Source organism: Phyllobates terribilis, unplaced genomic scaffold, assembly GCF_046119375.1.
Source record: "Phyllobates terribilis strain yellow unplaced genomic scaffold, ASM4611937v1 Scaffold_4__5_contigs__length_816908805, whole genome shotgun sequence".
Classification (NCBI taxonomy): Eukaryota; Metazoa; Chordata; class Amphibia; order Anura; family Dendrobatidae; genus Phyllobates; species Phyllobates terribilis.
In genome coordinates this window covers 761,091,325-761,109,208 of record NW_027362764.1, presented here as the reverse complement: position 1 = coordinate 761,109,208, position 17,884 = coordinate 761,091,325, and the positions used below count along the sequence as shown (strand labels likewise).

The 17,884-nt window shown below is 53.1% G+C and overlaps 1 protein-coding gene across 1 annotated transcript in view; it reads right to left on the bottom strand.

Annotated features, from left to right (window-relative positions):
- Positions 1-17,884, bottom strand: part of TG (thyroglobulin) — a 389,754-nt gene that overhangs the window by 157,316 nt on the left and 214,554 nt on the right. The window contains exons 32-33 of the mRNA XM_073676983.1: positions 2,688-2,807; positions 1,781-1,896 (exon numbers count right to left, since the gene is read on the bottom strand). Of these exons, the coding sequence (XP_073533084.1) occupies positions 1,781-1,896; positions 2,688-2,807 (236 nt within the window). The remainder of the gene's footprint in view (positions 1-1,780; positions 1,897-2,687; positions 2,808-17,884) is intronic.

Sequence of the window (17,884 nt, the reverse complement as noted above, 5' to 3'; positions counted from 1 at the left end):
GCGTTGTAGGGAGGTCATACAGGCACGTGGAGGCCACACACAATACTCAGCCTCATCAGGAGCATGCCCCGGCGTTGTAGGGAGGTCATACAGGCACGTGGAGGCCACACACAATACTCAGCCTCATCAGGAGCATGCCCAGGCGTTGTAGGGAGGTCATACAGGCACGTGGAGGCCACACACAATACTCTGCCTCATCAGGAGCATGCCCCGGCGCTGTAGGGAGGTCATACAGGCACGCGGAAGCCACACACAATACTCAGGCTCATCAGGAGCATGCCCAGGCGTTGTAGGGAGGTCATACAGGCACGTGGAGGCCACACACAATACTCAGCCTCATCAGGAGCATGCCCCGGCGTTGTAGGGAGGTCATACAGGCACGTGGAGGCCACACACAATACTCAGCCTCATCAGGAGCATGCCCAGGCGTTGTAGGGAGGTCATACAGGCACGTGGAGGCCACACACAATACTCTGCCTCATCAGGAGCATGCCCCGGCGCTGTAGGGAGGTCATACAGGCACGTGGAGGCCACTCACAATACTCAACCTCATCAGGAGCATGCCCAGGCGTTGTAGGGAGGTCATACAGGCACGTGGAAGCCACACACAATACTCAGGCTCATCAGGAGCATGCCCAGGCGTTGTAGGGAGGTCATACAGGCACGTGGAGGCCACACACAATACTCAGCCTCATCAGGAGCATGCCCAGGCGTTGTAGGGAGGTCATACAGGCACGTGGAGGCCACACACAATACTGAGCCGCCTTTTGACTTGTTTTAAGGACATTACATCAAAGTTGGATCAGCCTGTAGTGTGTTTTTTCACTGTAATCCACCAATCAGCAACGAGCGCAGTCCGGCCGCGAATTGGCGCCGGATTTGAAACACGCTTCGCTGATTGGTCATGGCCGGGCGGGTGCAACCAATCAGCGATATTGGCGTGAAATTTAAAACACCGCTTCTCTGATTCAGAATCAGCGACTGGCGCAACCCGGCCGCGAATTGGCGCCGGAATTGAAACACGCAGGCCACCGTCGGGTGATCAGCGGCGACGCAGCAGAAGTACCCCGACCGGCGGCCTCGCTCCCCGGTCCTCCCTTCACATTTGCCGTCGGGAGATCAGCGGCCCTAGCCGGTCCTCACTAACACGGTTCGCTATTTGCGGTTGCAGCCAAGGGGTCTCCTGTTTCGCGTTCCACGGTGAGTGATGGGCTGAGGGCGGGGTTATCCCCCATCCCGTCACACCCGGCATCCACCGCACGCGAATTCATTGACAGAGCGTGCGGTGGATGCTGGGTGTGACACGATGGGGGATAACGCCGCCCACAGCCCATCATTCACCGTGGTACGTGAAACAGCAGACCCCTGGCTGCAGCCGCAAATATTCGTGATGTAAGCGGAAGCAAGAGCCGGCTGCAGCCGGGGGAATTACGTGCTGGCTGTGCGTGGTCAGCGATGTTGTCACAAGCAGTATTGACAACATGACGTAATTACAAAATTCATTAGGGGCCCCGGGGGGATACACTGGGGGGTTAATTTAAAGTAGTGCACAACCCATTTAAACACTGCTTCGCTGATTAGTCGCGCCCGGTCGGCCGCATACATATTCTAAAATACCCGATGAGGTAGAATCGGGCCACCATCTAGTAATAGACATAAGAGTCTTTGAAGATTTCACCAACACAACAGTCCCAGATATCGGTCAAGATAAGCGTCGCCAAAAATCCTTTACAGTCGCTTATCTCCACTATAACTTGGAATCGGCCGTGGCTGCTCATACCTGTCTGTCCGTGGTGCACGTGATGTTGGATCCTTGCCCGGAGTACAGCTGACATATCACTCCCGTGCCATTTGTAGACACTGCGATGTAGTCACAATCATCATCCGCTGAACAATCTGTAATAATAATAACATAGAAATAGGAGTCTAGAATCGTCCATGTTAGGTATAATTTTTTGAATACTTGTATTTTTGGCTAAAAATAAGTTTTGCAATTGGGAGGAATTAAAAATTTTGCACCGTTTCCTTTTTATAACAATTGCTGGCCGATGGATGAGTGAACTGAGAATTTGTCAGTGAGCTCATCCTGACTGTCCAATGCGAGAGTTTTTAACTCTTATCTGTTTTTTTTGTTTTGTTTTAGGCCTTATCAGCTGATTTATGACCACAGATCACATCAAAGCTGAATGTGCAGGGAAAAGAAAAACGGTGCAAGATTTTTAATGAAACTCGATTGTAAAAAATAATATCTAGCCTCAAATACATGCATTTAAATTAAGACAAAATAGAAATAAATTGTCCTCAGGGATCAGCGATGCAAGAATGGCAGAGAAGACCCCTTTAATAAAGCCGTTAGAGGGTCCACAATTCACAATGTAACATTCTTTTATAGAATCTTTTCTTCTCCATTCACGTTACCAGAGAGCAGTGCATTGTGGGAGCTCCTATGATGGACATGTGACCTAACCGCTTAGCTCTAACTCCCTTGCAGCTGGGTGGAGCTAAACTGCTGACTGTTTCCTAAGGAAACCGGTGGAATTTTGACTATAAATGGAAAAATAAAAATAATGAAATATCTAAACGGAAGAAACATTTTGATTCGGAATTTTGGAATGTTTTTTAGAATAAAAATAAAAACCTGTTTAGAATCGGGCTAGACCCGAATGCTAACCCTCCAGGTCACTTACCGACAATGCAGGCGAGGAGTTGCCCCTGCTTCTCCTTTACTTGCCTGGACTTATCCGCTCGCGACTCCTCATTACTGACCAGCAGATCGCCCTCTGGGACCGGCTCAAACTTCTGTAACACTAGAAGGACAATACATTATTTTTTAGTTTTTAGTGCCAATTTCACGGGCACAACTCTAGTAGGTGCCGCATATCTGCCAACTGTTCTGGATTTCCCGGGACATCTGTGTTTAAAGGGAGTCTGGTTCATAAAAACCACACCGAAAAGTGTATGTTCGGAGGCAGATAGTGGGCGTTACTGGGACACAATGGACCTCCCCTGAGGAGCTGTGGCTTAAAAAAATCCAGAATTTTGGGCAACTATGGTGCAGGGGTTGCAGTCAAATCCTAAAAAGGTCCCTTTGATCTATATCAGAAGACCAATGCTATCAATGACAGGTGATAATCAGGTCCTTGTTGAAGATTTTGTATCGAGGGTCCAGTTTTTTTCTCCCCTTGTGACGATGAGCTCAGACGATGCTCTGGAGCGTGAAATCTGTGATCCATTCTGAACTGTGATGGCAGCAAAATTTACAGCAAGGTGTGATAGTTTTTAGGCAAAATTAGGGCTCAATTGGAACTGGTCTTGATTCAAAAATGAATTTTTTGCTCCTATGTAGCCCAATGTGCCTCCGTAGTAACAGACTACAAACAAACCCTGTGTAGTCAGATCTTATCCTTCTCTCTTCTATCTCTACCTGTCACGGGTGTGTCAGAAGTGACAGACAGTCGTCCTGCAGTCGGTTGCAGGAGATCTCTTCATTTGCCATTGCAGACATCTTCTTATAGGCTGTCTCTCTAGGACCCAGCAGCTACGTTACTCTTGCTAATTAACACCCAAGCCTGGGTGTGTAAATACCTGCTGTCTGCTAGAGGGACGTGCCGGCGATACTCATATTACCCCTTGTGAAGGCTCAGAGCAAGTGCATTAGTTCATCCTCTCTGGAGTTATGAGGACGGGTGTTCATCTCTCTCAAGTGAACTAAAAGCTAAGCTATCTTCCCTTGTTTGTTGCTCCTTGTTGTCTTTAGTTGACAGTGGGGATCGACTAGAGCTCATCTCCTCCCTTCCCTGGCCAGGACCAAATGCCAGGGAAGACAGGGCAAGGTTAAGCATCGAAACATGAGGTTCGGGGAATGGATATCGATTCTTTTCTTAAATTTATTGATCATTTTTATCAGCAGAACAATCCCTTTAACATCTTTTGCGTGTGGACTTTTAAGAATGTTGACGTGACTCATTCCTTTGTGTCTCATGAAAATTAGTTTTTTTTTTTACTTAGTTCAATAATGATTTGTTATCTTCTGAACTGAAGTAAACTTGGAGACCACAGATTGATAAGAAGTGACCGTGATTTGTACTGAGAAAAAAAAACAAAACACCGGTAGAAAAGCCACAAAGAGGAAAACATCAAACAACATTTTCCGATAATTTTCCATACTGTCAATTCTTTTTATAGCTTTTATGTATCTAAGATTAAAAATAACTGCTAGATGAGTCAGCTTGATTCAGATTAGCCTCCCGTTTTGTGTGTGCAGCTCCTATGCAGACTTATCTGTCTAGATGGTCACAGACTACATAGAAAATCAGTGTGTAGTCAGATCTAGCAATAGAATAAGTAATGAGTTACAGATCAGTGGAAGTCTGATGGCCGAAACTCACACGGGTGGATAAAGGAGGGGAGGAGCAGAGGTATGAAGTTCTCTGCTCCGTTACACAACCCTCGCCTACTGGGGGCCATTTATACTCTGCTCAACATTGAAATTCCAACACTTTGGAGTAAAATTAGTGGAATGATGGAAATCACAGGATGGAGACGTCACTGATCTGCAAATGATGAAAATATGGAAACAAAATGTTCAAACCATCTGGATTTCTTCAGTCTGGAGTATGAGCCACATGCAGAGATCCCGGCACTTCCAGCCTCGGCTGCTATTGGGGAGGTCATTATTGGTGGTCTGAGGAAGGTTCTGCTGCACTGAATGCACTTTGGAAAATCATCAAGATCCGCTGCTGGCAGCTCCCGTGTAATCACGGACCAATGATATTGCGGATGTGCTTGTTGGGAGACAAGTCTGGAGACGCTGCAGCCATGGGAGCAGGTTTAGGTCAATGATATTGACAAGCCCAGGGGATGGGGACGACTCGGTACCCGGGCCTTTGCCTGGCCTTGGGGATGTCGCGGTGGTCAGCTCCCGGGCCCGTACCCTGGGGTCAGCTTTAAAAAGGGGCTTATTTGTTTGTTAATTTTATGAAAGTTCGTGACGCCACCTGTGGTTTCTGGTGAGAATCACCAGCGCTGCGGCAGTCCACTGAGGCCGGTGATAAGGCAGCTCGATGGTATAGCTCCCCACAGGTGGAGCTAGGCCTCAGGGCAGCGTACAGAGAGGGTGGATGCAGGACAGAGGGGACCCAGCCTTGTCAGAGCAAGAATAGGAGCACACACGAAAGTCACTTCAGTACCTTTTACTGATGGAAATTCAGGCACGTCCCGGAGCACTGTAGGGTGAGGGGTGCACGTCCGGATTCTCCCCAGTGAGCGGGTGTAGGGCCTCCTGTTTCTTGCCTCTCTGTAGTAAGTTTCTGACCTGCCTGGAGCTAGGCCTAACTTGGTTTCTGTTCTGCACCTGCTGACCTGGTGATAGGGCCTTCTGTTGGAGATCACTCTCCCTATTCTCTGGGGTCTCTGTGATTCCTGACCCTGGTACTTATCAGCTTTTGGTGATCCTGGGACATGTAGTTCGCCACGGGTTCCGGTTGTTTTCTACTGGTCATGAAGATCCACGTAGACTCTCAGACCCGGTGTCCGGTATATGCTTCGTGGTGAGCTGGTTAAGCTCCTCTGCCCCCTTAGTTACTCACTTTCCACTCACCTTCGGCCCCGCTCTGGCCCTCACCAGACTACACACACTGCAGCCGGGACGCTGCTCGTCTTTGCCGCTCTCGGTGTCAGCACACTCCTAGCTCTCTATCCTGAGCTCTGTGAGTTCTAGTCTGGACTCACTCTACAGACTGTACTGAACTCTTTCAGCAGGAACTGCTAGGCTCTGGCTCGACTACACTGACTCCTTCTGTGTCTGAGCAGGAACTCCCTAGCTGCTCTGTACTCTAGCAGGCTAGGAACTGAACTGCCTAGCTCCACCTTCCCTATTTATATCCCTAACGGGCTCCCTCTGGTGGTCTGAGGTGGAAGGTAGAGGTGTGTGTATGCTGTGGGGGCCTCTTGTGGAGAAATCCGGCAATACACCCCTCTAGGATCTGTGGTACCAAGCGCAGCTGGGCGCCACAATATCACAGATGTGCCCGATGAGAGACAAGTCTGTACACGCTGCAACCATGGGAGCACATTTAAGCCACGCAGGCTGCTCACCAGCAACATGCCGCTTGGGGTTGTAGAAAAATGGCTCTTGGGACACTTTGGGGAAATGGCCACACTACTGGTTCCACTACTCATTGTCTAAAAGGATGTATACAAGTCCTGCAAACTATATGTATAATACCACTATTAATGGTCGTCTGAGGAAGGTTCTGCACTTCGGCAAATCATCAAGATCCGCTGCTGGCAGCTCCTGTGTAATCACCGACCAATGACGTCCTAGACAAGTCTGGAGATGCTGCAGGCCACTGTAGCTTTGGGATGTTGAGGCCAAGCAGACTGCTCACAGTAGCATGAGCAACATGCAGCATGGGTTTTTCATGTTGAAGAATGGCTCCTGGGATGCTTTGGAGAAACAGCCGCATCACTGGTTCCAAGATTGCTCCATTCTGTACTGCACATGACATTGGACATCACATATCGAGCGTAAGCATAAACCAGTGTCTACACAAACCATCAGACATCAGACATTGGACGACCGTGGGCTATGAGCCGGACGTCCGAGTACAGGTGTCCACTGACCACCGACCTAACGTCACCGCTCTCAAACACTATCATGGTGCAGAGCAAGATGGCAATGGAGGCCGTCACTTTTGTTTTGGAAGCAATGATAGCCGGAGATCGGTCTAGAGACCAAGAGGGCAATGCCTTGAAGAAGAATTCACCAGGGAACGTGAAAGTGTCCCAGGAGCTGTTTTTCAGCACGACACCAGGCCAAATGTTGCTCTTGCTTCTGGGTCTGCGTGGCCTAAACTTGCTCCCATGGCTGCAGCTTCTCCAGACTTGTCTCCCATTAAGCCCATCTGGGACATCATTGGTCGGTACACAGGAGCTGCCAGCAGAGGATCTTGATGATTTGCCTAAGTGCATTTGTAGCACCCTGAGGATTCGGCTGCTACAGGGGTATTGCACCTCAACCCAGAGGTGTGATATTCCACTCCCGGGTAAGGATGGAGTGTGGAACTGAGCTAGTAGGCTGCATGCACTACACACATCCCATTTCCGGGGAACAGACCGATGGTACTCCCACTAGAGAAATGTGCAGGTACGACAGTGTCTGTTCCTGGCTGGAGTGGGAGGGGGGTGGAACATCCCAGTAGTGTAGGGGCAGATAGGGGGAGCAGCCTGGGTAAAGCTAGGAGCTCATTGGGTGCTGGTCACCTGGGCTCACACATAGAGGGAGTATATAAGGTGGGCACCATCTTAGATCAGGGTCAGTCTGTGAGACGTCAGTCAGTCAGCCAGTCAGACAGTCTGAGAGCCTGAGAAGCAGAGCAGAGGAGAAGAGAGAGAGACCCAGAGGCGCAGAGGGGACCCCAAGAGCCCATAAGAGAGCTAATAGGGTGAAGGGTCGGCAACAGGGTACCGGATCCCAGGCTGGCAGAGGCTACAGCACACCTTAGCCAGGAACCGGAGGTCGTGGGCAGGATCTGCCACGATCACCCACTAAATCCACCCGGAAGGCAGACCAAGAATAGGGTCAGGGAGCCCAGAGGAGGCTTGACCAACAAGAGGCCCGAGGGAGCCGGACTTAGGTGGATCCCTGGTGGGAATGGCCAGAAGAAGGGAGAGACAGAAAGGAGCTCAGGACCACACTCCGGAGTTGCCTGGGAGTTGACCGAGTCCAGGACCTGGTGGACGCAGCACGGCTTGGGTGGTCACTGCTGTACACAGTGACCCGAGCAACACCAGTAAGTAAAACCCTGGAACTGCATTTTATGCCTCTGAGTCTCCTTGCTGCACCTTCACAACCACCATCCTCCACGGCTGACCCCCTGAGGCTATACCCCTCCCGTTGGGGGTTATACTACCTAAGCTGCACTCACATCATCAGCCTCAGTGGACCCTGCTGCAGCGGCGGCCGTATTGACCGCAAATCAACGGGTGGCGTAGTCGACACAAAAGAACATCTAGTAACATCATAAGGACTGCCACACACTGAGCTTGACACCCTGGGCACGGACCGGGTCACAGCCACTCGGAGACTACAACCCCCATCTGATCCGGCTCCGGGTATCCCCAACAACACTGGCCCAGGGGGCGCGTCAACTTTGGCGTAGTCGGCAGGATAACGTGCCCGCAACAACCGGGTACTGCGTGCCTGAAGAAAAGTTCACCGTTACCTCAAAAAGAAGTCTCCCGCCGGTTCCGGAGGGTCCCCGCCATCGGACCCCATCACAGGTCGTTTCCCGCCGGTTGTCCGCCATTTGCAGCTTTTTCCCGCCATCCATGGAGTTTCCCGCCACTGGGAGACGATTCCCGCCATTTCCAAAGATTTCCCGCCTTGGAAGAGCGGACGCCATTATGGGCGTGCCAGAGGGTGGCAAGAGGCCACCTCCCATCGTGGGCCAGGTCGAAGAATGGCGCCAAAAGCGGAAACCGCGCCCACCAACAGAGACTGTGATGCTGGAAGTGTCCATCAGCGTAAGAGAACTGCCCCTGGAACTAAAGTTGCCCCGGGACCACCCTCGATGTGGGCGGAGACAGAACAAGAGAACAAAGATGGGTGTCGCCTGGAGCAGTCTGGAGAGAGCGCACCCGGAGACAAGACGTCTGGAAGAGAGTCCAGAGAGAGCCTACCCGGAGATGGAGGGAGAGTCAGGCAGCACCGACCCAGTGGTCAGGAGCCTGTTGCAGGTCGCCACTCCAGAAGGCCTGCTGGAGATCCTAGCACAGCTCCCCCGAGACCGGGAGTGTGCACAGACCGCGTTGGAGGGCCTCGCACGGAGGATGGCCCGGGTGCAGCGAGAGACGTTGGCGGAGTGGAGCCGAGAGATGGCCCAGCAGACCGAAACCCGACAGCGGAGCACGCCACCTGAGACGAGGAGACAGACCGCCTCTGAGGATGGCGCAGGAGGAATGAAGGCAGGAGACGGCGCCGAGAAGGGAGCTGAACGGACGGAGGCAGGTAAAGGGGACGTCTCTACCCCGAGCCGGGAAACCGCGTGCCTGCCCCAGCTCCCCATCGCAGAGCCCGAAATTCCCCCTGCCGTGCCCGTCGCTGCATCGTCACCGCCGCCGACTAGGCCTCAACCGGAAACCGCGGCCGCGACCCCTGTGACGTCACACGCCTCGACCTCGAGCGTGGCCAAGCAGGAAATACCACCGGCCTGGTCGCAAGGCCTAGTACCCCCGGGCGCCGCAATACCAACAGCGCTCCCTACCTCCGCGGAGCCACCAGCCTGGTCGCAGGGCCGAGTAACCACGGGCGCCGCCGTTCTTACGGTGCCCTTTTCCTTTAGGGTGCCCCAAGCCTGGTCGCAAGGCCTGGTCAACCCGGGCGCCGCTACCATCAACGCGCCCTCAACATCTCGAGTGCCGCACCTGGGTGAAGATCTATTCGCCCAGCATACATGCCCGGATGGGCAGCCCTTCATATGGCCCCAGGAGTACATTCAGCTGGAACTCCAGAGAGCAAGGCCCATGTGCGAGCCCCTGGTTCCGGCTCCGAGGCCTGTAGGGAGGACCTCGCCCCCGCTGGAGGAGGCACAGTTCGAGTGGGACCCCACCGGAGAAGACCTCATGGGGTTCACTCAGGAGACTCGGGCGGCCGCAGCAGAGCGTGCAGAGTGCTGCCGGCAGCAGCTCGAGGTCTTCGAGAGGGAGCGGAGAGAGAGGCGGGTCCGGGAACAGCAAGCGCAGATAAGGAGCGCGGAGCAGAAGAGCCGGACCAGGAGGAATCCCCGTGCAGCACATGGTCCCCCTTCCACCGGGACTGTGATAAAATTCAACATGCAGCACGGATGGGGCTTTATTAGAGACCATCAGACCCCCGGCGACGTCTTTGTAACCCGCAGAGACGTAGAAAGCCATCTGCCAGAGGGACACAGAGGTCGTGACCTGTATGTAGGGGACGAGGTCACCTTCACCCGGCACAAGTGTGCCAAAGGACCCTACGCCCTCCATGTGCATCGCCTGACGGAGGAGGAGCTGCGGTGTGAGGAGGAGCAAGAGGACCCGGATGGGTCTGAAGAATCTAAAGAAAGAGCAGGAGGACGCCGTCTTTGAAGTACGGTAGAGAGAGACTGTACATAGTTACCCGTCAGGGTATAAGAACTGTTCTAGTTAAAATATAGTCCCCGTTGGGACCAGCCGATTGAACTGAAACCCGTGTGTCCCTATTCCCACTGACCGAGGACTGAGAGCGGTCAATCCTCCCTGGTACCTGGCCGAGGACTGAGAGCGGCCATATTTCCCTTGTATATAGTTGCGCTTCCTAAAGCGCCCCCTACCGGTTTTATAGGGAACTGTTTTATTCCAAGAGAGACTGTCGCACTTTACCCGGTCACAAGTTGCACAGTGACCGGAGGAACCAGAAACAAGAATGTTATTTATATGAAAAGTTTATTGCTGATATATCTATATGATGTTTTCTATGTTTATGTTTATGAAAAAAAAAAATTGTATGTTTTGGATGTTTATATCTTACAGCCCGAGGACGTGCTGTGATTTACCAGGGGGGAATGTAGCACCCTGAGGATTCGGCTGCTACAGGGGTATTGCACCTCAACCCAGAGGTGTGATATTCCACTCCCGGGTAAGGATGGAGTGTGGAACTGAGCTAGTAGGCTGCATGCACTACACACATCCCATTTCCGGGGAACAGACCGATGGTACTCCCACTAGAGAAATGTGCAGGTACGACAGTGTCTGTTCCTGGCTGGAGTGGGAGGGGGGTGGAACATCCCAGTAGTGTAGGGGCAGATAGGGGGAGCAGCCTGGGTAAAGCTAGGAGCTCATTGGGTGCTGGTCACCTGGGCTCACACATAGAGGGAGTATATAAGGTGGGCACCATCTTAGATCAGGGTCAGTCTGTGAGACGTCAGTCAGTCAGCCAGTCAGACAGTCTGAGAGCCTGAGAAGCAGAGCAGAGGAGAAGAGAGAGAGACCCAGAGGCGCAGAGGGGACCCCAAGAGCCCATAAGAGAGCTAATAGGGTGAAGGGTCGGCAACAGGGTACCGGATCCCAGGCTGGCAGAGGCTAGAGCACACCTTAGCCAGGAACCGGAGGTCGTGGGCAGGATCTGCCACGATCACCCACTAAATCCACCCGGAAGGCAGACCAAGAATAGGGTCAGGGAGCCCAGAGGAGGCTTGACCAACAAGAGGCCCGAGGGAGCCGGACTTAGGTGGATCCCTGGTGGGAACGGCCAGAAGAAGGGAGAGACAGAAAGGAGCTCAGGACCACACTCCGGAGTTGCCTGGGAGTTGACCGAGTCCAGGACCTGGTGGACGCAGCACGGCTTGGGTGGTCACTGCTGTACACAGTGACCCGAGCAACACCAGTAAGTAAAACCCTGGAACTGCATTTTATGCCTCTGAGTCTCTTTGCTGCACCTTCACAACCACCATCCTCCACGGCTGACCCCCTGAGGCTATACCCCTCCCGTTGGGGGTTATACTACCGCAGCTGCACTCACATCATCAGCCTCAGTGGACCCTGCTGCAGCGGCGGCCGTATTGACCGCAAATCAACGGGTGGCGTAGTCGACACAAAAGAACATCTAGTAACATCATAAGGACTGCCACACACTGAGCTTGACACCCTGGGCACGGACCGGGTCACAGCCACTCGGAGACTACAACCCCCATCTGATCCGGCTCCGGGTATCCCCAACAACACTGGCCCAGGGGGCGCGTCACATGCAGTGGCAGAACCTTCCTCAGATGCCCATTAATAACCTCACTGATAGCGGCCGAGGCTGGAAATGCGGGGATTTCTGCACGTGGCTCCAACTCCAGACTGAAGAAATCCAGATGTTTTGAACATTTTGTTTGGATTTTTTCATCATTTGCAGATCAGAGACATCTCCATCCTGCGATTTCCATCACTCCACCACTTTTCCTTCTTGGTGTCTTCTTATACAGCTGCTAGCAATGAGCAAATCAATTATAAACAAATGTAACTAATTTAGAATTTCCCCAAATGTTCAGATTCTAGAATTTTTGCAACTTCAATTTGCTTAAATCTATCAATGTGGTGTGACACCCAGCTGCGCTTGGTATCACAGATCCTGGAAGAGTGCATTGATGGATTCCTCCACAAGAGGCCCCCATAAGCATTCACACATCTCCACCTTCCACCTCAGACAAGCAGAGGGAGTCCGTTAGGGAGATAAATAGGGAAGATGGAGCTAGGCAGAGCAGTTCCTGTGGAGAGTTCCTGCAGAGTGAGACACAAAAACAGGTCAGTCTGCAGTGGAGCTCAGTCTAGTTTAGAGAACTCAGCTAATAGTTCAGCAGTGGAGCACGAGGCTCCTGCTAGCTAGATTCAGGGAGTTCAGTTAGAGCTTAAGGTGTGCCGGCGCCATAAGATCGGTGAAGCGCGGCAAGCTGCCGTTAGTGTGTATAGCCTAGTGAGGGCCCGAGTAGGCCGAAGGCGAGTGGAGAGTTAGTACATAGGGGGCAGAGGAGCTTAACCGGCTCACCCCGAAGCAGTTACCGGACACCGGGTCCGAGCTTACCGGGATCTCTATGACCCAGTAAGGCATAACCGGAATCCCTGGAGAACTACAAGTCCCAGGATCGCTAAAGTGCTGATACGTAACAGAGCCGGAAAACATATAGGCACCGCAAGCTGAGGAGCGTGTATTCCAAGAAAAGGCCCTACCACAAGGTCAGCCAGCGCAGGACAGAGACAAAGTTAGGCCTAGCTCCAGGCAGGTCAGAAACTTACTACGCAGAGGCAAGAAACAGGAGGCCCTACACCCGCTCATTGGGGAGGATCCTGATATGCACCCTTCACCCTACAGTGCTCGGGGACGTGCCTGAATTTCCATCAGTAAAAGGTACTGAAGTGACTATCGTGTCCGTCCCTGTTCTTGCTCTGACCCGGCTGGGTCTCACCTGTCCTGCATCCCCCTCTCCGTACGCTGCCCTGAGGCCCAGCTCCACCTGTGGGGAGCTATACCATCGAGCTGCCTCATCACCGGCCTCAGTGGACTGCGCAGCGCTGGTGATTCTCCCCAGAAGCCACAGGTGGCGTCACGAACTTTCATAAAACTAAGAAATCTATTAGCCCCTTTTTAAAGAGTGACCCCAGGGTACGGGCCCGGGAGCCGACCACCCCGACATCCCCAAGGCCAGGCAAAGGCCCGGGTACCGAATCATCCCCATCCCCTGGTCTGGTCAGTGGTAGCTACTTCCCCGCCCATGTAGATGCGACAATAGGCAGCTTCCACCCAATGTTTCCCAGCCTTTGTGCTGCTCATCGTGCTCAATGGACTGTGTGGCCTAAGGACAGACTGTGACCAAAGGGACAGATAATGGGGTGGCAATGGCAGCGGCACCTTCTCCGCCCTGGAGAGTGAGAAGACTCAGAAGCTCCGTTACCACATTAGAAGATTCTTAATGAGAATTCCTTCTGGTTATTGTCACATAGTAGGTGGGGGCCCTATGACCGATTATGCATGGGGGTCCGGAAACTTCATGTTAGAACATTTCCCAATGGGCGTATGAAGCGCCGAGTATAATGAATGACCTTCCATCCTGCACACAGTCATACGAGGCTTCTGAGAACACTCAGAGACTCTGCAACCACCGAGTCACCACAATCCTCCTGTCCTCCTATTTATGGTATGCAGCCCTAGTCACACACTCAGCCTCGTCTAAGGGCAACGATTCTGAAGAACTAGCGACACAGGAAACCAAGGTGGAGGCAGATCTGAAGAAACCGATAAGGAAAACCACAGTGATTGTGCCAAGACCCGAGACCTCTACATAGATCTATACAATCTATCTAAAATGCTAGGTCACTCTGCATTACATTACCATATTTCACATTGCTTACTTTGTACCTGATCCTGACTTACAGCCTGCATTATACTCCAGAGCTGAATTTACAGTTCTGCTGACTGTTGCTGGAAACACCAATAATCCCTTAGCTCAGCCCTAATAATGCAGGAAGCCGAAAATGTTCATATAAGACGCCTGACGTAAATCTGACACTACCAACTCAGAGTACGTAACGTATCTACACACTGACTGCACTGGCAGAATAGTGAGTGCAGCTCTGGGGTATAATACAGGATGTAACTCAGGATCAGTACAGGATCAGTAATGTAATGCATGTACACAGTGACTGCACCAGCAGAATAGTGAGTGCAGCTCTGGAGTATAATACAGGATGTAGCTCAGGATCAGTAATGTAATGTATGTACACAGTGACTGCACCAGCAGAATAGTGAGTGCAGCTCTGGAGTATAATACAGGATGTAACTCAGGATCAGTACAGGATCAGTAATGTAATGTATGTACACAGTGACTGCACCAGCAGAATAGTGAGTGCAGCTCTGGAGTATAATACAGGATGTAACTCAGGATCAGTAATGTAATGTATGTACACAGTGACTGCACCAGCAGAATAGTGAGTGCAGCTCTGGAGTATAATACAAGATGTAACTCAGGATCAGTACAGGATCAGTAATGTAAAGTATGTACACAGTGACTGCCCCAGCAGCATACTGGGTGCAGCTCTGATCAGCTGCTAGTCAGTGTGGTGATTGCGGGTGTGGTGGCTGCAGATCCTGCTGTGAGCTCCTGATCTCTGAGAAACCAACACCTCTCCACCTGGGGACCTGCTTTCTCTCTTTCCCAGGGAGGGAGCGGGTTTCTGGGATGAGTGATGGAGCCAAGTCCCAGGCTTCTGCTTCCCGAACCAGGCCGGCGGGGGGCAGAAGAAACCAGCAACCGGCCTGCACATCAGAGGACTCGGGGGTGAGACGCTGCACCAGGAGTCGTAGCAATGTGGCTCCTACTCCCCCCGGGATTGTGGAGACCCCCAGAAGCCGCAAGGCTTCCAGCATGGAGGAAAAGCCTGACAGCGGCGTGGAAGATGGGGCTCCTTCCGGAGGAAAGCTGAGTGCTCACGGAGGTGAGGCCGACCTCCCTGAGGGGGAATGGGCGCTGCAGGGACCCCGGGAGTCTGTGTCCACCTATGCCTCCCGGGTCATGATCCGCCTCCGTGAGTATGAAGATGCCAGTAAGCTCATCAGGAGGCTCCGGGAGGAGCTGCGCTGCACAAGCGCCAAAGCTGCGGGGGCCTCCAAACCAAGGAAGGCAAAACTCCAAGCCGAGGTAAAAAGACTGGGCAGTGAAATTCAACGCCTGGAACTTAGGAAAGCCACCATCAGGGAGCAGAGTGGTCCTTTCAAAGAAAAACTTATAAATGAAGACCGCTTTAGAGAAATGGCTGATACCAGAGAGCAAAGGCAGATAGGGCTGCAGCCTGAGAGCCAGGTGGATGATGAGAGTGATGATGACCAGCAGCAAGCCCCACCTGGCAGCCTGCAAAGTCACCCGCAGGCCACGTGTAGCGAGCTCCCTGCAGGACAGGCGACAGTGACATCCGGTCGCAGTTCTGCCGGCTCTGGGGAGGACAGTGACAGCAGCGGCCAGGGAGGGGCGCTAATGGCGGAGATTAAGCTCCTGGAGTCCCCAGTGTGCCTCCAAAACTTCCATCTTGGTGACGATCTACCAGAAGAGGCACCTGAGGGCCACAAAAAGGCAAAGAAGACCAAGCCAAAGCTGCAGGAAACGGTAAGATACGTATATGCCCCCCCTCCCTGTACCCCCTGAGTCGGCGGCAGGCTCAGCTCGCTGTATAAGCCCCGTTGCCCAGCCCAGCCCGGGTTCTGCTGTGGATCCGGTGCAAAGGCGCGGGGAGATTACAGAGCGCGGTAGTGAGGCGCAGAGCTCCGTCTCTGCTTGTAGTAGCGGGGACGCAGCAGGAGGTGCATCAGCCGAGAGGCTGGACAGTGAGGGCGGCCCGGCGGCGGGCGTTCCATCAGGCCACGATGCTGTGGTGCGCTCTTCAGTGGGAGGGGGGAGCAGCCCGGTGTCGGGGGCAGCTCCGGTAGCCACGGCGCCTCTGAATGCTGTTGCCGCTGATCACTTAGTTGAGAAGCGGCGGCAGTGTGAGGGGGCAGTTGGGGCTGAGCGTTCCGGTCCTCCCACGAAAGTGCTATTTTGTGTTGGCGTCGCTGGTCCGGAAGATCCTGATGCTAAAGATCAGCGGCGCCTAACTGCAGCTAGAGATCAGTGGCACATTATACCAAATGCCAAACAGCGGAAATTACCGACCGATGATGTGGAGGGCACACATAAGACCGGGGGTGAGGTCGCCTCCAGTTCTATGGAGGTGACTGAGCCCCTTGTGCCTGATGCGGAGGTCAAAGGGTCATCCACCATTGTTACTGGTCCAGCAGGAATGAATGTGGTGGTGGAGGTGAATGAGGATAATTCATTGTCTAGTGGTGTGGTTGCTGGTTTGGTGGAGGGTGAGATGGAGGTGGGTAATGGTGATACTGTTGGGGCTGATGTGGTCACTGGTCCGGTTGCCCCCCCGGGGGTGGCAACACCTGTCCAGAGTTATGCCAGTGTCACCTCCGGGGCAAATAGGGCATCCTCCTCGTCTCCGGGCTTTGGGGACGGCATGTTGCAACGGCGCCTTCTGGAGGCTCTAAAGAAGGGGGAGAGATCACTAATGGTAGAGGGTCGAGAGGTTGATCTATCCTTCTGGATAGAGAGGCATGTCCTCGGGGCCTTCTGAGAGCAAAAAGGGGGAGATACAGTGTGGTCCCTCCCAACAGCCGTGCCAGGCAGTGTGCGTAGGAATGTGGTCCGTCTTCGGTGGAGGGGCAGTGATGCATGTCCGCCAAGGTCTAAAGTTGTGGAGCTCCTGCTGAGGATGGGCTTCAAGGCGATTGACATCTACGCCTTGATACATCCCTATTCCACGCCTGAGTTTGATGTCAGCTTTGTTCGGCCGGAGGGGCTTGAGCTCTTCTGGGCGAATTATGAGTTGGCAAAAAATGAGCCCGGCTGGCGAGACTTTGCCGTTCAGGCAGTGTCTTGCCAAAACCAGATCAAGAAAGTGACCGTGATGACTCGTAACGAGTCGCTTTCTTGCTATGACATCATGACGTGGCTTGGTCGGTATGGAGAGGTGGTGGAGATGCCAAAGAAAAACCGCGACGAGTTTGGTATCTGGTCAGGGGCCTGGACGTTTATGGTAAAACTTAAGCGTTCAGGTGGTACGGTTGCCCACATTCCATCGTCTGCCTTCCTGGGTAGGGATCGTATCCTGGTCTTCTACCAGGGGCAACCGAAGCTCTGTCACAGGTGCGGCGACCCCACACACTTCAGTGCAAACTGCACCGTGCAGAAATGCGCGTTGTGTGGTGGTGTCGGCCATCTTGCCGCCTCTTGTGTGGAGATTAGGTGCCACCTGTGTGGTGAGTTAGGCCACCCATTCAGCCGTTGTCCTCGCTCCTTTGCTAATGCAGTCGAGACCCCGGTGGGAGTAAGCCGTGAGGCCGATTCTGCTGGAGAGGGGACTAGCAGGGGTGGGGGAGCTGAGGGGCCAGGGAAGAAAAGCAATAAAAAAGACGCCTGCCCAGCTGAGGCGTCTAGACAAGCGCAGACAGGAGAGGGAGCGGGGCGAGCCCCAGACTACCGGGGCAGCCCCTGTCCTGGATGCCAGTGTTGCTGCTGAGGCCCCGAGGGATGATGAGTTGGATGAGGAGGTCAGGAGGATCCACAGGGAGGAAACTGCCTCTGCTTCAGAATCCTCCCATTATGAAAGTATGGATGAGGATAATAAGCGGTGGCTAGAGCACAAGCGTAAGCTCGGCACCAAAAAGAAGAGAAAGAAGGGAGATAAAACATCTTCTCCCGCTCTGACCAAGGTACCTAAGGAAGGTAAAACCGACTCCCCTCTAGTTGGTCTTTCTAACCGGTTCCAAGCCCTTGATAACATCTCTTCCTCTGAGGAGGAGGCTGAG